The following is a 23,526-nucleotide window of genomic DNA, read 5'->3' as shown; positions in this document are numbered from 1 at the left end:
TCATGAATTTGCTGTCATGTTTTAGAAAGAAAGTGAAATTTAGGCCGTTTTAAACTGACTCGTGTTGCAAGCAGCAGCTTTATTCCGATCTGTAGCAACAAAAAGCTTAAAGGTCTTTTTGAACATGAAACCAGTTCCACTCCAGCACCCTGTGAGGTCTTAGTTATTACCTTCATCCTAAGGATACACAAATTTTGCAGCAAAGCTGATGTCCGTCCCAAGGTCTGATGCAAGTGACAAAGCCAGGAAAAGAAACACATATAATTAGTCTTGGCTTTTAAGTATTAATTAACTCTGCCTCCCTGAAATAAGGAACAAATATCTTTTTAAGCCTCAAACAGTAGAATCCACAAAATGCAAAGCAAATGAGGAGGTGGACTTATGTCCCCATATGTATAATGAATTTTGTAATTAATGAGTTTGTAATTACAATTGCTCCCAATTTGTAAATATGCATTCCTAACCTATACACGACTGTTAGTTGCTCCAAACCGCACAGATTTCCCATCCCAAAGACCTGATTTCACTCCATAGCCCACAGTATCAACCCAAAATCTGTTTGGCTTATACAGTTGCCCCAGGAAAGCCCAGGTGTTTGGCCCAGCCAGTTCGGGGTCTCTTTGAGCGCAGCTCAGATCACCGAACGGACGCACAATGGCCGATTGTCAGCGTGGGGCCAAAGGGAGCCGACACTTTCCCAGAGAAAAGCGCCTTTGCTGTGTGTTTGGAAGGTTACGCAGCTGTAAGTCAGACACAGAAGGAGCTGAAACCCTGGAGGGATTATTGCCGCAAGCACATGTGCTGTGGAAGGAAGCTCTCCCGTGGACCCACATGCCATTAACTCCTGCTGGTGGGAGCCCGTTCCTGTGGCTGAAAAGTCCTTTACAGCCTCAAACTGCTGGTTGCTCATCCTCCCGATCACTCTTGTCTCATCTCTGACCCAGTGACTCGGCCTGACTGGTATTTATTTTCTCATTTTATAAGAAACAGGCTCTTCTCTGAGCCCGTTATTGGTGGGAATAGCGGCGTGGCGCGGGGCTGAGACCCGCGCTGTGCAATGGCAAATACTCGAGCAGCAGAACTGGGACTTTGCCCAACACACCGTCTATCTTCCTGGGGAAAGAAAACCCGAAAAACAACCACCAGACTCTGCTCTACACGCTCCCAATCGTGCCATCAGCTGGAGCAAGACGGAACTTCACTGCAATACATGAATGAGCCACTATCCAAAATGACCTTTGGGACGGCAAGCGCTGCCTGGGCTCAAGCAAAGCCACCTGGGGCTCTCTGACAGACAGAAGCTCCTCCAGAGCTCTTGGCACCTTCACCAGCCTTTGGAGGGGCCCGTGCAGTGTCCTGCCTGGGCCCTGAACGCCTGGAAAAGGACTCGGAGAACTCTGGAGAATCACAGAATCATTTGGGTTGGAAAAGACCCTCAAGATCATTGAGTCCAATCATTAATGCACCCCTGGCACAGCCCCATGTCCTGAGAACCTCATCTCCGTCTGTTCAACCCTCCAGGGATGGTGAGGTAGCACAGGGGATGAAAGCTGCTCTGGAGCACAAAAAAAGTCCTCAGGAGGTGTTCTGAGGGGACAAGAGGGACAAAAACAGCTGTGGGGCACCAGGAAGAACTCAGCAGGCCTCGTGATGGATGCAGGTAAAACATCTCTTCTAGATATGAGGAAGAAATTGTTGGCCCTGAGGGTGGTGAGAGCCTGGCCCAGGTTCCCAGAGAGGTGGTGGCTGAACCATCCCTGGAGACATCCCAGGCCAGGCTGGACGGGGCTCTGAGCAACCTGAGCTGGTGAAGATGTCCCTGTCATGGCAGGGGGGGCACTGGGGGAGCTGGGATGGTCCCTTCCACCCAAACCATCTGTGACTCTATGAAGGGGCAAGAGTGACAAAACAAGGCTTGCGTTAAAAACTGAGGGATGTGGGAGAACCACTGGAGTTCCAGAGGGCTACACCAGAGCGCTCAGCTCCCGAGGCGCTGTGCAGTGCCCTGGGGGACAGAGGACGGCGGCTCCGGCTGCCATTATTACAGGTTTGACCAAAAATTAATGCAATCCTAGAAAAGCCTTTTCTTCGGTAGAAGAGGCAGAATTAACATTTCAGTGTCACGTTTACCAAAGGAAGGACTACGTCCCTGCCGTGCTTCCCCTGGCTACATTCTGGTTTTTAAGAATTATAACAACTAAAAAGTAGGAAGAGGAACCTGAACTAGAACCAAGCTTGTGGTTGGTTGCTATTTGAAATATTAGCATGTCTAGATCTATTCACTCAGAAGGACCTCAAAGCTAACGAGATGGTTCTTTTTTCCACACTTACGTTTAAGAAACACAAAGATTTCCCGGTTTTATCACAACAGCTTCTCGGTAGGATTGCACCAAGGAGGCACTGGGCATGCGCCAGGCGGGGAGAGCCGCGCCGGGCGGAGCGTTCTGCGCATGCGCGGACCCGGTGATGGAGGCGAACGGCAGCGAGCGGCGCCGCCGCCGCATTGCACGTGTGCGAACAGCGCCGCCTGGCGGTGCCACTGCGTTAACACCGCGAGGTGCAACACCTGGCCCAGCAAAGCCCCAAATCCCACACACTGCCCCACAAACCTCCACCGCAGCTGCCCCAGTCTGTCCCTGGTCCTACCGCATAGCACTGTCCCCATTGTCCCCATCCCCATTCACAGAATCCCAGAATGTCAGGGGTTGAAGGGCCCTGGAAAGCTCATCCAGTGCAATCCCCCGTGGAGCAGGAACACCCAGCTGAGGTTCCACAGGAAGGTGTCCAGGCGGGTTTGAATGTCTGCAGAGAAGGAGACTCCACAACCTCCCTGGGCAGCCTGGGCCAGGCTCTGACACCCTCACCCCAAACAAGTTTCTTCTCATATTTAAGTGGAACCTCCTGTGTTCCAGTTTGCACCCATTGCCCCTTGTCCTGTCACTGGTTGTCACCCAGAAGAGCCTGGCTCCATCCTCCTGACACTGCCCCTTTCCATATTGATCCCCAGGAATGAGTCCACCCTCAGTCTCCTCTTGTCCAGCTCCAGAGCCCCAGCTCCCTCAGCCTTTCCTCACACGGGAGATGCTCCACTCCCTTCAGCATCTTGGTGGCTGCGCTGGACTCTCTCCAGCAGTTCCCTGTCCTTCTGGAGCTGAGGGGCCACAACTGGACACAATATTCCAGGTGTGGTCTCCCCAGGGCAGAGCAGAGGGGCAGGAGAACCTCTCTGACCTACTGACCACCCCCTTCTAACCCACCCCAGGTACCATTGGCTTCCTGGCCACAAGGGCCCAGTGCTGGCTCATGGTCATGACCTCTTGTCTTCCCATTGTCCCCATCCCCAGTGCTGTTGCAGGGAACTGAGCAGGCGGGTGCCACAAAAGCCACCACCCAAAGCCACTCCATGTCAGGGACGCTGAGCAGAGCTACTTGGTTCCAGGGACCTATAGGAACAGGCAGGATGGTCAGACCCTGGGGCAGGGGACAGCAGGGACACCGCAGACACAGGGGGGGCACAGAGACTCCTCAAAGGTCACTTCAGGCAGGCAACGAGCTCCGAACAGAGCTGTTCAACAGAAATCAACTACAAACGGGGTTTATCCAAATTTATTCAGTGCTCCAACAACATCACACAACACAGGTTCGGTTACTCGTGAGGAGTTAATTACCACACAACCACCTGAAACTCAAGGGGATCAGATGCCAAAACTCCAGAGTGATGATTCAAAAATGAACCCAAACTGTTCTGTGTTTCTATGGGGAAAATGTTCCCCTCAAGCACCCTGGGGTGCAGGTGATCAGGGTCCAGGGAGGCCCAGGGTGCCCTGGATGAGGGCAGTTTTGGGGTGTCCTAGATAGGAGGGGTTTTTGGGTGTCCTCGATGGGCTTTTGGGGTGTCCCAAGTGTGTGTGGGGGGGCAGTTTGGGGTGTCCTGGGCTGCGGGGAAGTGCGTTACAGATGAGGCTTCTCAGAATGTCCCAAGGGGGTCCCCCTTACGTGGATTCTCATGGTGTCCCCCCGTGACTGGGCTCGAGGTGCCCTGCACAGGGGGCTTTTGGGGTACCCGAGCTGAGAGGGACCTTGGGGTGCTACAGTGGGGGGGGAACCCACCCCAGCACCCTCAGGGGCTTCTCTGACCGGGAGGGGCTGTGGGACGGAACCGGAGGCGGGACGGGGTGGGACCCGTAACCCCCCTCCCCTCCAATTAACAGCAATTAGCGGCCATAAAGGGGCTGCGGACAGCGGGGGTGGGAGTGCTTGCAGCAGTGGGGGGCACCATGGCTGTGGGGGACCCATATGTGCAGGTGAGGGGACCGGGGGGGTCCGACCCTGGGGTGCTGGTGGGTGACCCTGCCCGCGGGTCTGGGGTGCTTATTGCAGACCTAGGGGGTCTTGTGCCTCCCCCGGGAGTGGCTGCAGGTGCTGTGGGCCGGGTGTCCCCTTGGGTCACCTCCTGGGTGGCCCCTCGTGGGGTGCGGGCTGCTTGATGGTGCATCAGCTGTGGGGTGCTTGCTCTGTGTGGGTGCTGCCCCCCATCTGGGCTGCTCTTAGGGGTCTGGCAACTGCAGCACCTTGTAGGGCTGCTCCCCACAGGTGAGGAGGGTTGGGTGCTGCCTGGGTACCCACCTGTCCTGCTCCAGCTGACCCGGCTGCTTCCTCACCCGCATCCTCCTCCCTGCACTGTGGTCCAGCTCAGCACCATGAGGATGCTGCTGCTGTGAGCAGGTAGCGGGACAGGTTCTTGCTTATTGTTCTTGCTGCTGTGTATCAGAAATGATCACTATAGCTGGAGGACAGCACCAGAACACGGTCTGCTCTCTGTGGGGGTACAACATTTTTCTCCAGGGCTGGATGGACTGAGGTTTCTGCAGGGGTCAGAGGTGCAGCATCCACCACGGTGGTGTGACTGAGGTGCCAACCAGGGCACAGCGAGGAGGATTTCTGTGCTTGAGGCATCGTGTGTTGCTTTGTCACAAATAGCTGGCCAGGCTGGGATCGAAGTGGCTGCAGGACTGAGCCAAGCGCCCCGTGGAGCCGTGACGGGACCTCCAGCCTGTGCCAGCCCCGCGCTCCCTCGGAGGGGAGCTGGGCCATGGCAGCAATGCTCTTATGTCCAGCTGTGATTTCAGACTCAAATCCCTTAGTGTCTTGCCAGGAAGCTGCACATGGTGCAATTTTTACTACCCCCAGCAGCTACTGCTCATAAAAGATAATGACTTCCCGCTGCTGCACCTTTGCAGAGCAGCCCTTGTGGCCCCAGCCCACTCTTGATTTCAACTGCAAAGTCAGACCTTCAGTTTTCTGATGACTCCTGGGATGTGAACCTGAAGTTCAACCCCTCCCTTCCCCCTCCCCAGGCTATTCAGTGCTTGTTTGATCAGCTTTAATAACGCATTAACACACTGCAGACCTGGAAACATTTACTGCAAGCCAAGTTCCCTGGATTTGCAAAATGGGTGAAACCAGGGTGTTTTTTCAGGCCCTGGATTCTGTTGGAAGGCTGGCTCCAGCACACTGACAGGGGGTGATGTGTTAGGCCCCCATTCCCGCTCTGCAATAGCTCCTGGAGTTTGCAAAAGCAAATTCATGCTCCCGTCTCAGCCTGGAAGCTGCGGTTCCCTGTCCTGGGAGCCTGTGCCAGCTTGGGGCTGAGTATTCACCCTTATTGATGGGGTACCTGCAGCAGGGGTTTGAGGGTTTTTTAGCCTGTTTTCTACCTCTCTGCCCCCATGGTGTTGTGCTGCTCTGCTTGTGCTGAGTGTGGGGTCCTGCTCCCTGCAAGGTTGCTCAAAGAGGCTTTTTCCAGGTGTGAGGGAGGAGTTAATGCTCAGGTGTGAGTGCAGAGGGAGGTCGGGGCTCACTGTGCTGCAGAACTCAAACTTCATCAGCACCTGATGTCTGCAGAGGGGAAACTGAGGCTGGAAGGGTGCTGGCAGCACTGAGTCCCCTGGGTACCAGCGGGTCCTGTGCACAAGGCTGCCTGCTGTGGCCTCAGGGAGCTGAAAATTTTGGGGGTGAAAAGAGGACAAGGTGATTTTTCTTATTGCTGTTCCTGTTCTCTGGCCTGTTGCTGGGTCTGCAGAGCTGGTGATGGTGTCTGGGTCCACCCAGTAGTTTTCAGTTTTGGGCCCCTTGCAACTAAAAGTCCTTGAGGTGCTGCAGCGAGTTGAGAGAAGGGAACGGAGCTGGTGAGGGGCTGGAGCACAAGTGTGATGGGAGCGGCTGAGGGACCTGGGGGTTCAGCTGGAGAACAGGAGCTGAGGGGAGACCTTCTGATCTCTGAACTGCCTGAAAGGAGCTTGGAGCCAGGGGGGTCGGGCTCTGCTCCCCAGGAACAAGCGCCAGGAGCAGAGGAAACGGCCTCAAGTTGCACCAGGGGAGGTTGAGGTTGGATCTGGGAACAATTTCTTCCCCAAAGGGCTGTGGGGCATTGGAACAGGCTGCCCAGGGCAGTGCTGGAGTCACCATCCCTGGAGGGCTGGACAGATGGACATGAGGTTCTCAGGACATGGGGCAGCGACAGGGATGGGGAAATGGTTGGACTTGATGACCTTGTGGTTCTTTTCCAACTAAAATGATTCTGTGATTCTCTCTGCTTCCAAGCCTGGGACCTCTGCCCAGCCAAACCATGTGGCCACATCCCCAGCGTCCTGGGTGTTCAGAAATGCCCGTGCTTGGCATCTTCTGTGTGTCAGGAAGCTTCCCTGCAGCAGGTGTGGTTGTGTCCTTGTGGTGGGGCAGAGACCCCCATGCCAAGGACAGCAGAGGTTTGACCTTCCTGGTGTGGACAGCGGAGCTGGGGAGACCTGGGTCTCCACAAAGGCACCTTCACACACATCTAGAAAGCAACTGGGTGCTGCATCTATGGCTCACCCCGCTATGGTGATGCTGGGCACCAGGCAGGCTGGCTGAAGTGAGAACTGTGGGGAGGGCTGTGATGCTGGGTTCAGAGGCTGGTGGCCAGATGCTTTTCTTGTCTCTTGGCCATGGCTCTCTGCAGCGATCCCCTCCCTTCTCTGTCCCCACAGGGTGCCCGGGTGTGGATCCCTGACTCTGTCGATGTCTGGAGGGTGGCAGAAATAACCAGAGGCTACAAGGAAGGAGACACCGTTCTCCATCTCCGCCTGGAGGATGGCTCGGTAAGGCTGGAGCTGTGCAGCCCCACGGGTCCCTGCTGTGTTCCCCCCACGGCTGAGCATCCCCAGATGGGAGATGGTTCACCTCTGCACCCCCAGACCAGCCTGGCTCCTCAGCAGCGTGTGGAGAGGCTCAGACACTGCCTGGATGTGTCCTGTCTGGTGTCTGAGCAGCAATCCAAACTGTTGTGGCCAGTTTTAGCTCGCTGTGCCCTGTGTCCCTTGACTGTCCTCTGTCCCTAACTGCCTGGTGAACTGGTCCTTGCTGCCTGATTCCCAAAAGGCCTCCAGCTCAGCTTGCTCTGGTTGCGCTGTGGTTCCTGGTGACTATGCAGGGACAGGAGCTGGACTCGATGATTCTCGTGAGTCCCTTCCAACTTGAGACATTCTGTGACTAACAGCCCACACATGGCCTGCAGAAAACATCCCTCCTGCAGACCCATCCTGCCTTTGCAGGGCTGGCTGATCCCGCTCAGCTCTTGTCCCGCTCCGTCTCTGTCCCTGCAGGTGCTGGCCTACCCCATAGAGTCCCAGCTGCCACCTCTCTGCAACCCCGATTGCCTCTCGGGTGCTGATGACCTGGTGGCCCTGAGCCACCTGCACGAGCCGGCCGTGCTGCACTCGCTGCGCCGGCGGTTCCTGGAGGCCAACACCGTCTACACCTACTGTGGTGAGCCCCAAACCCTCCTGTTCCCAATTCCTGCCCCTTCCCCGCAGCTCCTGGGGACAGTGGCCCCTCCTGCCCTTTGCTCTTCCTCCAGGTATCATCCTCGTTGCCATCAACCCCTACAAGCCGTTGCCCATTTATGAGGAGGAGGTGATTTACGCCTACAGCGGCCGTGAGATGGGGGACATGGATCCCCACATCTTTGCACTGGCAGAGGAGGCGTACAAGCAGATGGTGAGGTGAGAGCATCACTCAAGGAAGGGTTGAAACCATCTCTGAACTGTGGTGTGTCCATGGAGAGCGGTCCTGCTGTGTCAGCATCCCAGCCTGGCTGGGTTGCAGGGACCTCTGTAGATCCCCAGCCCCACCTGCTCACCAGGGTCACAGAGCAGATCACACAGGTGGGTCCAGGGGGTTTGAATGGCTCAGAGAAGGAGACTCCACACCCGCTCTGGGCAGCCTGGGCCAGGCTCTGGCACCTCCCAGCAAACAAGGTTCTGCTCATGTTCACATGGAGCCTCCTGTGTTCCAGTCTGTGCCCGCTGCCCCTCACCCTGGCGCTGGGCACCACTGAACAGAGTCTGGTCCATCCTCTGACACCCACCCTGAGATATTGATCCATTGATCAGATCCCTCTCAGCTTCTCTTCTCCAGCTCAACACCCCAGCTCTCTCAGTCTCTCCTCATCACGAAGATGCTTCAGACCACTGAGCGTTTTTGTAGCAGGTTGTCCCCAGCTCATGTCCCTCTCTGCCAGGTTTGGGAAGAACCAGTCCCTCATCATCAGCGGCGAGTCGGGCGCAGGGAAGACAGCGTCGGCCAAGTATGCCATGAGATACTTCACCACCGTCGGGGGCTGCCTGGGTGACTCCAGCATGGAGGAGAAGGTGCTGGCCTCCAGCCCGCTCATGGAGGTGAGTCCCCAGGGATATCCATGGGGACAGCTGGGGTGTCCCTGCAGGCTGTCCCTGTGCTCCTCATGGCCTGTACCCTACTGTGATGCCATATCTGTCCCCTCTGTAATATGTCAGCCAAGGACTGACCTATTCCAGAGCACTTGGAGATCTGGGGCAAACTAAAACCTCCTGCCCTCCTTCCCCACCAGGCCTTTGGAAATGCAAAGACAGCCAGGAATGACAACAGCAGCCGCTTTGGGAAGTACATAGAGATTGGCTTCAGCCAGGCGCATGTCACAGGGGCCACCATCAAAACCTACCTGCTGGAGAAGTCCCGCGTCACCTTCCAGGTGGGTCTCTGGGGTGGCGTGGTGACAGGACTGAGAGCCCAAATCCTCTGAGTCGGAGGGTGCTCCTGTTGGTTATCCCTCAGAGCTGCTGGGAGAGGGAAGGTGTCCCTTGCCCCTAAATTTGGGGTTGCAGCAGGGAAGCAGAGTGGCCTATTGTGACCTGGTTTTTGAGGGATTTTTCTTGATCATCTGCAGGCAAAAGCAGAGAGGAACTATCACATCTTCTACCAGCTCTGCACCTCGGCCACCCTGCCTGAGCTCCAGGGCCTGGGCCTCCGTGAGTGCCCCCGTGTCCCCCTCGTGTCACAGCTTGCTGCTGGCCTGTCCCATGCTGGGCAATGTCAGACCCCGCTGTCCTCCAGCTGGGTGCTGGAGAAGGTTCTGCTGCTGGTGGGCACCCCGGGGTGGGATGTGGGTGGTCAGGAGCCCCCTGGGGCAGGTTGTGCTGGTTCACAGCCTGACACGTCACCCACAGGTGGGGCAGAGTCCTTCCACTACACCTGCCAGGGCCAGGACACTGCTGCCCGAAGCACCAGCGATGCGGCTGACTTGGAGAACACACGGCAGGCCTTCTCGCTCCTGGGTACAGTCCTGGGTGGGCACAGGTGCAGAGGGGGCGGGCAGGGCTGGTCCCCAGGGCTGGTTGTCCCACCACCCTCACCCTGGTGCTGGTGAAGAGTTGCTGGTGCCAGACACCCAAAGCTGGGAACCCTGTTGTCACCAACCATTCCCATTGCCCTGGGCTGTGTGATGCAGGGGGTCAGACCTGCATGGGTCAGGGGGGGTGTGGGAGGTCCCTCATGCCTCTGTCACTGCAGGTGTCCCCGAGGATGAGCAGCTGGAGCTGTTCAGCATCCTGGCTGCTATCCTGCACCTGGGGAACATCGTGGTCAGAGGGAGGGACCGCCGAGGGGACGGCTGCTTCGTGGAGGTGGGTGAGAACCTGCTGCCTGCACCCATGTCCCAACTGTCCCCTGAGCTGTGCTGGCTGCAGGAGACACATCTCAGCAATGCTGTGGTGATGGTGTCTGTCTCCTTACAGCCTGATGATGAAGCCCTAGGGATGTTCTGCTCACTACTGGGTGTTGAGGTGTCACAGGTGACGCGCTGGCTCTGCCACCGCAAGCTGGTGACTGCTGGTGAGACCTACCTGAAGCCCCTCTCCAGGCAGCAAGCACTCGACTCACGGGATGCTCTGGCCAAGCATATGTACGGGCAGGTCTTCAAGTGGATGGTGAGCAGAGTCAACCGTGCCCTGAGGTCACTGGAGGGCCACCATACCTCCATTGGCATCCTGGACATTTATGGGTAAGAGCAGATCCCATCTGCTGGGCTGTATGGAAGAGTGTGGTCCTGGTCCTGTGTCAGCTGTGGGTTTGGAGCCACCAACTGCTCCAGCTGGGACATGGGGCAGCACCAGTCCCTGCAGTGGGGCTGGGGGGGTGGCTGTGCCCGGCATGTCCCTCAGGCAGGTCTCTGCTTCCCGCAGGTTTGAGATGTTTGAGCTCAATAGCTTTGAGCAGTTCTGCATCAACTATGCCAACGAGAAGCTGCAGCAGCTCTTCAACCTGGTGGGTGTCACCCAGATGTGCCTCCTTGCTGGTTGGTAGCTGAGGGTGGGCCCTGCGCATCCCTGCCATAATGTTGCTGTTGATGCTCTCTGCCTGAAATGTGGCTGGTGCTTCTGTCCCTGCGAACATGGGGCTCTGGGAAACTGCTGGATATGGGCAAGGTCCTCTCCTTTCTCCCAAAATGCTCCTGCTCCAGAAGGGCTGCTCAGGTGTCATATGGAAACCCCTACCTGCAGGGTACTGGGTGGCCGGTCACTCTGTTCCCTCCTGGCTCAGTCTTGCTCTGTTCTCCCTGCCTGCCAGAACATCTTCAAGCTGGAGCAGGAGGAGTATGTGGCTGAGGAGATCCCTTGGGTCTTCATTGACTTCTGTGACAACCAGCCATGCATTGAGCTCATCGAGGGCCGGCTCGGCATCCTGGACCTACTGAATGAGGAGAGCAAGGTGGGCAAGCAGTGCTGGGACCAGGCTGCTGTGGCCACCCAGAGCTTCCCTTCTGACCCCTTTGCCTTTCAGATGCCCCAAGGCAGTGATGGGAGCTGGGCACAGAAGCTTTACCAGACCCACCTCAGCAGTTCCCACTTCCAGAAGCCAAAGAGACCCACGGATGCTTTCATTGTCTGTCACTTTGCTGGCAAGGTAGGGAAAGCTGTGACAGCCCAGCCTTGGGTGGGGGCTCAGAACCAGTGGGCACCCAGCCTGTCCTACCTAGAGCTGGGATTGGGTCCAGCTGGCTTTGCTGCTGCTAAATGTGCTTTAAAGTGATGGGTAACAAAGATGGGGAGAGACTTTTGAGCAGAACCTGTTGTGACAGGACAAGGGGTGATGGTTTTAAACTAAAGGAGGGAGATTCAGGCTGGACATGAGGAAGGAATTGTTGCCCTGAGGGTGGTGAGAGCCTGGCCCAGGTTGGGCAGAGAGGTGGTGGATGAACCATCCCTGGAGACATCCCAGGCCAGGCTGGACGGGGCTCTGAGCAACCTGAGCTGGTGAAGATGTTTAAAAGGTGCATAGACGAGGTTCTTAGCAATGTGGTTTAGTGCTAGAGTTTTTGTTATGGTTGGACTTGATGATCCTGAGGGTCCCTTCTAACTGAAATGATTTTGTGATTTGATGTCCCTGCTCATGGCAGGGGATTGGACTAGATGAGCTTTGGAGGTCCCTTCTAAGCCAAACCTTTCTGTGATTCGAAGTGCTGGGCTGCAGCTCTTTAGCTGGGGGTAAAAATATGGAAACTCTGCTGCGACGGTTCCTTGCAGCAGGGCAGGAGCTGGGCAGCGTGGCCACCACCAGTGCTGGCTCCTGCAAGGACTTCTACCAAAAACTGTGTCCAAGCAGAGCCCTGCGCTAAACCAGGTGGGGAAGCAACAGGCAAATGCTGGCACTGGCCTTATCTCCCACCAGGTAGAGTACCAGTGCGGTGGGTTTGTGGAGAAGAACAGGGACGCTGTCCCCGAGGAGCTGGTGGGGCTGCTGAGAGCCAGCAAGGTGAGAGCCACCACAAGTAGGGGCTGTGTAGGGCAGAACCTGGAGGGCCTGTGGGCCCAGGAGCCCAGGACTGGGATGATGATGATGATGATGGTGTAGAAGGTACAAGCCATGCAGGGCAAATCCCTGTCTGTCTGCTGGCATGGCCCTGTGCAGCACTGGCCATGGTCAGAGTGTCCTGAGATGTGGGTGCTCCCCACCCCATTCCCCTGCCTTGGGCTTGCCCAACTTGGGGACACTTGGCCATGTCCCTGCTGAGGGGCTGGAGGGTCCTGCTGCTGCCACATCTGTAACGCTGTCACTTCTCCCTCCACCCTGCGTGGCCCTGGCAGAAGGTAAGGGGCATCTTGGAGGGTTCTTGAGTGCATCTGGGAAGGTGCTTGTGGCTTGTACCTAATTTTTCCTGGGGGAAGCAGCACCAGGGGCACAGCTGGATGAGGCATAGCTGCATCTGGCACATCTGGGCTGTAGCAGGGCTGAGGACCACGCACTGGGCTGGCATCTGTGGAGCCTGTGGTGGTCTGGGGCTGTCTGCTGGTGGCGGTAGCTCTCTGGGTGCTGGGTGATGTTGGCTGGGAGCTCTGCCTGGCTCTCACAGCCCTGCTGTCGCAGTCTGCCCTGCTCGCTGAGCTCGTCCTGGAGGAAGGGGACGGCGCCGTGTCCCTGCAGTCCCGCAGGTCCAGCGGGCCCAGGATGACCGGTCGCTCCAGCCGCAGATCACTGCCCAGTAGCCAAAAGAGCAAGAAGTCCATCTCCAGCCAGGTATGGGGTGTGGGGGAAACATCTGCTGGGGTCCCCAAGGGGGACCCATATGTGTCCTGGCCTGGGGAACCCCCCCAAGCCCCAGGGTGTTCCTACCAGCCCTGACCCCACTCGCCTTGTTCTCTGCAGTTCAAAGCCTCCCTGAAGCGGCTGATGGAGATGCTGGGCAGCACCACGCAGCACTACATCCGCTGCATCAAACCCAACGATGGGAAGCAGCCCTTTGTGTGAGTGCCTGGGGGGCTGGGGACACTGTGGGACACTACTGTCCCCCAGTCTGTCCCTCCTGCCCTGGCCCTGCGTAGCTTGGAGTGTGCCAGGCTGGCTGGGATCCATTCTGGATCAGCCTCTCTCTGCCCCAGGTTTGACTCCAGGAGGGCAGTGGAGCAGCTACGAGCCTGCGGCGTCCTGGAGACCATCCGGATCAGCGCTTTGGGATACCCTTCCAGGTACCCCTGCTTCAGCAGCACCCTGGGTGCTCCCCCCTTCCAGCCGCAGCACATCTGACCCCCTTCTGTCTCCCACAGGTGCACATACCAGGAATTCCTGGAGAGATACAGGGCTCTGGTGAGCAGAGAGGAGCTGAGGAGCATCAACACGAAGCAGATCTGCAACCTTGCCCTGGAGAGACTGCTCCAAGTGAGGGTCCTGCTTGGGGGGTGCAGCTGTGGTACCAGAGTGTCCTTTGCAAATGCTTCCCCTTGTTTTAAAAAAGCTCTTGAGGTGCTGGAGCAAGTTGAGAGAAGGGAACGGAGCTGGTGAGGGGCTGGAGCACAAGTGTGATGGGAGCGGTTGAGGGACCTGGGGGGTTCAGCTGGAGAACAGGAGCTGAGGGGAGACCTTCTGATCTCTGAACTGCCTGAAAGGAGCTTGGAGCCAGGGGGGTCGGGCTCTGCTCCCCAGGAACAAGCGCCAGGAGCAGAGGAAACGGCCTCAAGTTGCCCCAGGGGAGGTTGAGGTTGGATCTGGGAACAATTTCTTCCCCAAAGGGCTGTGGGGCATTGGAACAGGCTGCCCAGGGCAGTGCTGGAGTCACCATCCCTGGAGGGCTGGACAGACGGACATGAGGTTCTCAGGACATGGGGCAGTGCCAGGGATGGGGAAATAGTTGGAATCAATGAGTTTTGAGGGGCTTTTCCAACCAAAATGATTTTATGATTGTATGTGTGGGTGCCCAGTGAGTACAGAAATGGATGAGATGAGGAGGAGCTTGGCCTCCAGGGAGGTTGGATGGGGAGGTTGGTGCCATGAGCAGCATCATTCCTGAGGGACTCTGACTGGGAACGCTTTGTCCCTGTCACTCACTCCACCCTTGCACGCAGGACCCCAGCAAGTACCGGTGTGGGAAGAACAAGGTGTTTTTCCGGGCTGGCCAGGTGGCTCAGCTGGAGGAGCTGCGGCAGCGGCGGCTGCGGGCGGCCTGCACACTGCTGCAGCGGCACCTGCGCGGCTGGCTGGCGCGGCGGCGCTTTGCGCGGACACGCAATGCGGTCGTCTGTCTGCAACGCCATGCCCGGGGCATGCTGGCCAGGAGGTGAGCAGGGGACAATGTGGCTTGGAGAGGGGGCTGCAGCAAGCTGAGACAGAGCTCAACCTTGGGGTCAGCTGGCTCTGGGCTGGGCTCTGAGCTGGATGTTCTTGTGCTATGGGCTGGGCTTCTGGCTTTGTCACCCCCTGCCCAGCTTTGCGCTTCCTGTGGATTTTCACAGCATCCCAGCCTGGTTGGGTTGCAGGACCTCTGTAGATCCCCCAGTCCAACCACCTCTGCTAACAAAAGGTCCCCAGAGCAGATCACACAGGTGGGTCCAGGGGGTCTGAATGTCTCAGAGAAGGAGACTCCACACCCGCTCTGGGCAGCCTGGGCCAGGCTCTGGCACCTCCCAGCAAACAAGTTTCTCTTCACATTCAGATGGAGCCTCCTGTGTTTGTCTGTGCCCGTTGCCCCTCACCCTGGTGTTGGTCACCACTGAACAGAGTCTGGTCTCTTGACACCCACTCGGAGATTTTTATTGATCATGTCCCTCTCAGCCTCCCCCACGCTGAACAGCCCCAGCTCTCTCAGCCTTTTCTCATAACGTGTTCCGGATTCCACACCATCTTTGTAGACCTGAATATTTTTGTCACCCTCTGTCCAGCTCTCTGCACTCCCTGCAGTCACCATCTCCGTCCTCTTGGCAGGTTTGCCAGGCTGCTGCGGAGGACCAGGGCTGCTGTGACGCTGCAGAAGACCCTGCGGATGGTTCTGGCCCGGCGTTCCTACCTCCGCCTGCGCCAGGCAGCCCTCACCATCCAAGCCTTTGCCCGGGGTTTGTTTGCCCGACGCCTTTACCAGCAGGTAGGAGCCTGGCAGGGCAGGGGGTGCCCCGATCCCACCTGGGGGGCTGTGCCACTGCCACGTCTCTCCCCCCACAGATGGTGCGGCACCAGAAAGCCGTGGTGATCCAGGCTGCCGTGCGGGGCTGGCTGGCGCGGAGCCGCTACGGCCGCCTGCGCGGGGCCGTCATCTTCCTGCAGTGCTGCTACCGGCGGGCGCGGGCGCGGCGGGAGCTGCGGCGGCTGCGCCTCGAGGCGCGCTCAGTCGAGCACTACAAGCAGCTGCACAAGGGCATGGAGATCAAGGTGATCCAGCTGCAGTGCAGGCTGGACGAGCAGGTGGGTGCTGGAGTGGGCACTTAGTGGGTCTTTGACCACTTCTTACTATCCCTGTGCAGCCAAACCCACTTCTACCCTTGTCTCCAGCTTTTTTCCAGCCCTGAGGTGGGAGCTGACTCTGCCTGATGTGTCCCCAGGCAGGACTTGTGCATCTGGGGTTCATTCCTGGGTTTCCAATGCTCACTGTGGATGTGGGGCTGTGGTGCTGGGAGGGGCTGGGCACCCTCCTGAGTGCTGGGTTAGGTGCAGCAGTGTCACACTGAGAAGAGCTCAGTTTGCTGTGTTCTCCCATTATGGTCCTGCCAGCACCATCTGCTGTCACCATCTGGGTGACACTGCTCCACTTCTGGGGGTATCTGTGGCAAGGGAAGGAGGGTTCCTCTGGTGTGACTTTGTCTCTGGGGGTTGGAAGAAGCAGGCCTGGAAAATCCTTCTGGAAATGGGCTGTAAAGCCATAGCAAAGCTCACATATGGCTCCGTGTGGGGTGGGATATCACAGAGAGCTCTCCCAGGCCTGACCTCCATTGAGGTGATATCAAGATATCGAGCCAAGAGCTCCAAAGAGATGGGTGAGAAATGGGGTGTCCAGGTTCATTGCAGAAGGGCAGCTTGAGTACACATAGTCCATCACTGATGGGAGATGTGTGGGGATGTGTCCTTGTTCATGGCCACCTGCCTGTGCTCTGCCCGTTGTCCCCAGGCCCAGGAGAAGCAGCGGCTGGAGGAGCAGCTCTCGGGGCTGAACGCTGCCCATGCCGAGGAGGTGCAGCGCCTGCGGGCCGAGGTGCAGCGCCTGCGAGAGGAGGTGGCCCGGGACAGCCAGGTCCAGCAGCTGCAGGAGCGTTTGGCCGAGCTGGAGAGGCTCAGCATGAAGAGCTGCCTCAGCCAGGAGGTTGAGGAGCTCAGGCAGGTCAGTCTGTCTGTCTGGGGGATGCTCTGGTTGTGCTGGGGTTCTCGGGGAGCTGCCCACACGCTGTGTCTCCTGCCATGGGGTGCTCCCTGGAGAACACTGTACCCATCCCTCCGCTTTCCCGCAGCGCTTGGCAGAGGTGGAGGCCACAAAGCTGCAGCTGGGGGAGGAGAAGGATGCCGTGATCCAGCGCATATTGGAGCAGTCTCAGGATCTGGAAGGTAAAAGGGGTCCCTGGTATGGGCTGGTGCTGCAGACTCGGTGTGTTCCTGTGTGTCCCCTCGTAGAGGGGTCCCGGTGTGGCCTGTCCCCAGCCTGCTGTGTCTGTCCCCACAGAGCAGCAGCAGCGTGCGGCGCGGGAGAGCTGGGGGCTGCGGCAGGAGCTGGAGGAGGAGCGGGCGCGCTACCAGAGCCTGGTGCAGGAGTACACCCGCCTGGAGCAGGGCTACGAGAACCTGCGGGACGAGGTGGCCTTCCACAGGGTGAGGGGCTGGCAGGGACACGGGAGGACCAGGACAAACCCCCCCGGGTTCCCTGTGGGGAGCAGCAGTGCTGGTGGGTCCAGGGCACACACTGTGGGAGAATTGGGGTCTCCAGCTCATGTCCTGGGGGGGTCCCCAAGCCTCCTCCTGAGGCCATCACTGCTCTGCTCCAGCTGATGGCCCAGCAGCTACCTGGGGTGTGGGGGAACAACCTTGTTTTCTCTTCCCCACTCAGCAAAGCACCCTGAGACGATCCCCGTCATCAGAGAGCTTCATGGGCTCTGACAGCAGCCACATGTCCTTGTCCACAGCTCCCTCACGAGAGGGCTCTGACCAGCAGGCTGAGGTTAGTGGTGACTTGTGGGGACAGTGACATGTGGACTGTCCCTTCCCCTGGCTATGGGGACAGCTGTGCCCTGGGGCTCTTGACTAGGGGCTGGTCCCCTGGGGAGGGGTGTCTGCAGGTGTTCTGCTGCTGGACATGAGGAAGAAATATTTTGATCTTGAGGGTGTTAAAACACTAGCCCAGGTTGGCCAGAGAGGTGGTGGCTGAACCATCCCTGGAGACATCCCAGGCCAGGCTGGACGGGGCTCTGAGCAACCTGAGCTGGTGAAGATGTCCCTGTCATGGCAGGGGTGGCACTGGGGAGCTGGGACGGTCCTTTCAACACAAACTGTTCTGTGGTCCTATGGTGCCCAGCACCGGCTGCCGTGCCCAACCCTGTCTCTGCACGCAGGGGCCGGAGGAGCGCTGGCAGCCGGTGACAGAGGGACCAGAGCCCAGCGGTGAGGTGCTGCTGAACGGCAGCGCAGAGCAGGATCCCATTGGGAAGGCGTATCGACTCCTCCTGGGACAGCTCAGCGCTGTCAACGAGGAGCTGGCCCGGACCCGGGAGGAGCTGCGCAGGTCCAAGGCGCCCGTGGAGCTGGAGGAGAGGAAACCGCTGGAGTTCCTGAAGCGCAGGGTGAGCCCCTGTCCCACCGCCGTGAGCAGGGCCAGGTCCGGGCTGCCAGCATTGGCCTCATCCTGCTCTGCTTCATCTGCAGAACATCGCTGAGCTGCTGGGGCTGAGCAGGAGCCCGGAGAAGGTGGCAGCGAATGATGACTTGAAGCATGCGTATGATGCAGTGCAGGTTGCCAACAGGTGAGTGTGGTCCCATGGAGGTGGTCCCCAGCTGGGGCTGGTTTCTTCATAAGGGGCTGCTGGATCCACACTGCTTGTGATACTTTCCGTGGTGTTTTAGCAGCTGCAAATCCTCTTTACCAACAGCCTCTGAGGAGGTGGCTGCTTCAGTTCAGCCCTAGCTGTGCTGGGAGAGCAAGGGCAGGCAGACTCTTGTTGCCCCACTGGCCATGGGGTAGCCCTGGCTGTGTTTTCTGGGGGCTGCATCATCCCCCATTGTTCCAAGCACAGGCACAGCATGGACAGATGAGATGCCCTGGGCTCAGCAGGAGCCTCCTAAGAGGGCAGGGCTGGTGCAGCCTGTCCCTGGGATGTGCCCCGTGTGCTCTGGGATCAGAGCAGATCAAGGGGAGGTGCTCCGTTAGCACAGTGGGGTCTGTGCTTCCCCCAGGGAAGGGGGGAGTTCCCAGCTTGGTTTTGGGGGAAGAACACCTCCTGTAGCAGCTGAAGGAGGTCGGTGCCTCAGTTTCCCTGGGTCTACCTGCACAGGCTGCTGGCGAATCAGCTGCGGGAGGAGAAGCAGCAGCACGAGGAGGAGGTGGAAGGGCTGCACCTCGACATCTGCTCCCTCAAGCAGCTGAGCCAGCAGCAGGCAGCCCTCATCCAGGACCTGCAGCGGCACCAGGGGCAGGAGGGGCTGCAGATGCATGTCTTGCGGCTCAAGGAGGAGAACTGGGTAAGGAGGGGGAACTGGGACAGGCAGGACCAGGCTTGGGGCTGCATTCTGCCCTGTGTCCTGTGGTGAGCTGCAGAGAGCAATGTGGGGGACCCTGTTGCATCCCCTCAGCTCTGTTCCATTGGGGGGTGCTGGTGGGGGTGTCCAGCTGGGGGAGGCTGGCTGAGCCCTCCTGGGGCTGTCCCTGCCCAGGAGCTGGCCCAGAAGCTGGAGAAGCAGGAGAGGACCATGCTGAAGCTCCAGAAGCAGCTGAAAGCCTATGCCAAGCAGATCCAGGAGCTCACAGGCAAGTGCTCGCATGGGAGGGAGGTGTGGGGCTGGCTGGAGGGTGACCAGCCTGGTCTGGGATGGAGCATCACCCAACCTCAACATGGGGAGCAGAGTCACCCCAGACAGAGATGCTGGGGAACATCAGCTTGGACTGAGCTGAGGGGACCTGATTGGGGTCCCACAGGCCAGGACACAGCAGGATGTGACCTGCTCTCCTCTCCCACAGTGAAGAGAGAGGCTACTGGGCCATCACAGGAGTTGGCAACATCTGCTGTGGTCCCATCCTGGTCTCCCATGGTCCCGTCCCTGGCTGGGACATCCCAGGCCATGCTAGCATGGAGGATGGAGGATGCAGGGCGCATTATCAAGGCCATCATCACAGGTAGGGTTTGGAGAGAGGGAGACTCTCTCCCCCAGCTTGATCCCTGCTCAGGTTTCTTGCCACCCACTGTGTGGGCTCATCCTTTTGGTGTTGCTGGCTCAGCATCCTGCCCGACCCAGCACCGACTTTCCATATCTGCCTGGATCCCAACTGTCCTGCTTTCCCCTGCAGATTACAAACCCCAGAGCAGCCCCGGGGCGCTCCCAGACCTGCCAGCCTATGTCCTCTTCCTGTGCTTTCGGCATGCGGACCACTGTGGTGATGAGCCGCGGGCCCGCTCGCTGCTGGATGCAGCCATCGATGCCATCAAGAGGGTCATGAAGGTACTGGGCTTGGGGTGTGGGCTGGGCTGAGGAGCAGGAGCTTCACTGGCCAAGGTGGGGGTGGCACTGTGGTGGGTGGCACTGGGGCAGCAGCCCTAGGACACAGTGTGTGCCAGACTGCAGTGTCCAGCCTGAGCATCTCCCGGGGTGAGCGGTGACCTGGAGTGCCATGGGGCTCCTGGAAAAACATCTGACAGCTCTGCACGTGGCTTACGGAGCTACCATGGGGCATGAGGTCTCGCTGCTGTCAGCGCAGAGCCACGCTGACCCCCGTGCTCTCTGTTCCCTCCCACAGAAGCACAGCGATGACTTTGACATGGTGGCACTCTGGCTCACCAACACCTGCCGGCTCCAGAACTGCCTGTGCCAGTACAGCCAGGACGAGGTAGGGCTGGGCTGCAGGGCTCTGTCACCTCCCTGGGAAGGTGGCAGCTTAGTGGGGACAGGGTTTGTGCCCTCCTGGGGCTGCATCCTCTTTGCCCCCATCCCAGGTAGTCAGGGATGCGCTGGGCTCACCCTCTTACTTGGGGACCCAGCTGTGTCCCCCGGTAGCGCTGGCTCTGACCCAGCCTGTGCCCGCAGAGCTACTGGCAGGGGAACACGGCGCGGCAGAACGAGCATCGCCTGCAGAATGTGGACCCACAGAGCTGCTGCCGCAGCCTGGGTGCCCTGGCCGTCCAGCTCTACCAGCAGCTCATCCGCACCGCCGAGAAGCGCCTCAAACCCATGATTGGTACGGCTGGGGGGCACTAGGGAGTGCTGGTTCAGGGAGGGAGCGCTGTGCTCAGTGGTGTGAGCTCCTGGTTCTGCTGCAGGAGTTGCCCCAAAGGGGGAAGGTGGACTCTGAACTGGAGGTCCCTCCATCTGCTCCTTGAGCATCCTGACTGGGAGCTAAAGTGGCCTCAGCATCCCAGGGACCTCGGGCCACAGCCATTGGGAGCTCTATTCCCCTGTGCCCTTCTTTGAAACCTCACAGAGCAGGGCAAGCCCTGGGTCCACCTGTCCTGGAGGTTTCATCGGCCCCTGCATCCCCAACTGGGATACAGAGCCAAGCACCAGTGCATTGACTGCCTGAAAAACAAAGCCGGGTCTCTGCCTTGTTCTGATGAGCCTTTTCTACCCTTTAGTTGCTGCAATGCTGGAGAGTGAGCCCATCCAGGGCTTGTCCTCCTCCTGCCCTCCCGGCCGCCGCCGCTCCTCGGCAGCCCCTGCCCACACGCTGCCCGAGCTCCTGCAGCAGTTGGGCTCCTTCCATGCGGCGCTGGATCGCCACGGGCTGGCCCCTGCCGTGGGCCACCAGGTCCTGCGCCAGCTCCTCTTCCTCGTCAGTGGCACCACCCTCAACTACCTGCTGCTGAGGAAGGACACGTGCTCCTGGAGCCGCGGCATCCAGCTCCGGTCAGTCCCTGGGCAGGATGGGGGTATCCAGGGGAGCGGGGACATGGTGTGTCCCCCCTGACCTGCTGTCCCTCCAGGTACAACATCAGCCAGCTGGAGCAGTGGCTGCGGGCACAGGGGCTGCAGCAGAGCGGGGCACAGCAGGTGCTGGAGCCCCTGATCCAGGCTGCACAGCTGCTGCAGGTGAAGAAGGTGACAAAGGAGGATGCTAGAGCGCTCTGCAGCCTGTGCACAGTGCTGTCACCCCAGCAGGTACAGGGGGCTTGGACTCGCTGCCTCATCCTCTTCTGGGGCTCCCCAGGTCCCCCAGGGGTGCTCTGGCACTGGGGTGTGACATAGTGATGTGCCCAGCCCTTCCCCGCTCATGGTCCCCATCGTCTTCTCCAGGTTGTGAAGATCCTCCGGGCTTACACCCCGACGGTGGGGCTGGAGGAGCGCATCAGCCCCAGCTTCATCAGCAGCGTGGAGGTGAGTGGGACCTGGGGGCCTGTGCCACGTGGGCCCCCTCCCTGGGGCAGCCCTGACCATGAGCTCTGTGTCCCCACAGGAGCAGCTGCAGCAGCAGCATGGAGGGGGACCCGGCCAGCTCCTGGTGGACACCAGCCACCTCTTCCCCGTGCACCTGCCCTTTGCCACATCCCCTCTGCACCTGGACGAGCTCCACATCCCCGATGCCCTCAACCTGCCCTTCCTCGTCCGCCTCTGAGCCCAGCGCGGCCCTGGGCCACAGTGAGGGGGTCTGAACCCCCAGAGGTGGGGAGGCCATGGAGGTTTGGGGGCAGCACTTTTGCGCATGTTGTTCTTCTGTTAAGCTATTTATTTATTGAAATTCGGGTGCTTGTTGTGGCACAGCCAGGGCCCGTGGCAGTCTGCGCTGGGGCTTTGGCCACGTTTTAATCCTTTGAGGTTATTAAAAGTCTTTGCAGATAACTTTGGTGTCTGGGCTGGTTGTGCTATTTGCAGGGTGCGATGGGGGACCTTGAGGACCATTGCTGGGGTTTTTTTGAGCTATGGTGTGGTTTGTGTTGGAGAAGACCTTTAAAGGTCACCTGGTTCCAACCCCTGCAAGTGGGAGATCTTTCACTGGATAATATTGTTCAAAGTCCCATCCAACCTGACTTAAACTCCTTCCAAGGTTGAGTTTCTGCAGGTCCTGTGGGCAACCTCTTCCAGGGTCCCCCCACCTTCATTGTAAGACATTTCTCTCTGAAGTCCGATCTGAATCTAAAATCCAATCTAAATGCTCTTTCCGTTTTCCCCAAAGGGCCGGTGGCCCATAGAGGATGTGGAGGAGAGTGAGGGTCCCACAGGGGCTGTGGCAAAGCACAGAGAACTTATTGTACGAGCACTGAGGAGAAACCTGTGGATGAGAAGCCCTTCTCCCGCTGGGGGATCCCAGCTCGGCAGACACCAGGCTGGGGGCTGTTTCCCTGCGCTCCCTCCCCCTCCCACACAGACACGGAGCAGTTCTGGAGAAACAAGGTTTAATACAGAAAAACAAGAGAAACCCACCCAGAGCTACTCTAACCCCCCCCCTCCCCTAACCCACCACCCCCTCCTCCCGCCCCCACCAACACCCCCAGACACCCCCCTCCTCCCACACCTCCCCTGACCCACCCACCCCCAAACCCACCACCCTCCTCCCACACCCTCCAGCCCCCCAGGCCCCCAAACACACTCGCACTCCTCCCACACACCCCAAAACCCCCACCCCCAAATACTGCACCCCTCGTCTCCCAACCCCCACCCCCGGTGTTCTCTCATCTAATCCCCCCCTCCCACCCCCCTGCTCCCTGCCAGAGCCCTGCACTTGCTGGGGGGCTCTGCCGAGGGGCTCTGCCCCCGCTTCTGCCCCCGCTGCTCTGCCTTGGCCGCCTGGGTCGCTGGCAGCTCCATCCCCATGTCCCTCCACAGCTGCGGGGGCTCCATCCCCAGCACATAGAACTCGGCCATGCTCAGCACGGCCTCTCTGAGCTCGGGGACGGTGTAGTCAGGGCTCAGAAGACCCTCAGGCAGTGAGAGGGACGAGAAGTCAGGCTGGGGGACGGGTGGGCTGGTGACACCAGGGTCCCCTGGCCTGGGGCTGCTGACAGGAGTGTCCTGGGTGACCCCCACTGTGTCCAAGGAGCAGCCAAACATCCTTAGGGCCTCTTCCAGTGGCACCTCTTCCATCACTGCAGGGTGTCCCACTGGGTCCCCAGGAGCTGTGTGGTGGGGGGCAGCAGAGGGGCTGGGGGGGCTGGTGCTGCCCAGGGGGCTGGTGCTGCCTGGGGGTGTCCCCGCAGTGGTGGCCGTGCTGGAGATGTTCTGTGGTTCCACTGGCCCTTCATGATCGCAGGTGGTGACAGACGTGGGGAGTGGTGGGGAGGCAGGAGCCAC

At 59.1% G+C, this 23,526-nt stretch overlaps 1 protein-coding gene across 1 annotated transcript; it reads left to right on the top strand.

Annotated features, from left to right (window-relative positions):
* The first annotated feature begins 1,600 nt into the window (after nucleotides 1–1,600).
* Nucleotides 1,601–22,068, top strand: LOC136113171 (unconventional myosin-Vb-like). The gene is made up of 38 exons (XM_071799483.1): nucleotides 1,601–1,660; nucleotides 7,029–7,139; nucleotides 7,644–7,806; nucleotides 7,898–8,042; nucleotides 8,561–8,717; nucleotides 8,909–9,049; nucleotides 9,245–9,326; nucleotides 9,525–9,632; nucleotides 9,868–9,980; nucleotides 10,092–10,357; nucleotides 10,539–10,620; nucleotides 10,924–11,064; nucleotides 11,137–11,259; nucleotides 12,025–12,108; nucleotides 12,721–12,870; nucleotides 13,000–13,097; nucleotides 13,233–13,319; nucleotides 13,398–13,509; nucleotides 14,193–14,404; nucleotides 15,049–15,205; nucleotides 15,283–15,522; nucleotides 16,223–16,432; nucleotides 16,560–16,653; nucleotides 16,769–16,914; nucleotides 17,088–17,111; nucleotides 17,150–17,260; nucleotides 17,652–17,879; nucleotides 17,962–18,059; nucleotides 18,588–18,774; nucleotides 18,967–19,060; nucleotides 19,271–19,426; nucleotides 19,598–19,749; nucleotides 20,045–20,134; nucleotides 20,332–20,482; nucleotides 20,877–21,147; nucleotides 21,225–21,399; nucleotides 21,535–21,615; nucleotides 21,695–22,068. Exons 1-38 carry the CDS (start codon nucleotides 1,655–1,657, stop codon nucleotides 21,851–21,853), a joined length of 5,205 nt encoding a protein of 1,734 aa, XP_071655584.1. The 5' UTR covers nucleotides 1,601–1,654; the 3' UTR covers nucleotides 21,854–22,068.
* The last annotated feature ends 1,458 nt before the right edge of the window (nucleotides 22,069–23,526 follow it).

The sequence above is a fragment of the Patagioenas fasciata genome, chromosome 27, assembly GCF_037038585.1.
Source record: "Patagioenas fasciata isolate bPatFas1 chromosome 27, bPatFas1.hap1, whole genome shotgun sequence".
Taxonomy (NCBI): Eukaryota; Metazoa; Chordata; class Aves; order Columbiformes; family Columbidae; genus Patagioenas; species Patagioenas fasciata.
The sequence above is the reverse complement of the archived record's forward strand: the minus strand, read 5'-3'. Positions and strand labels throughout refer to the sequence as shown.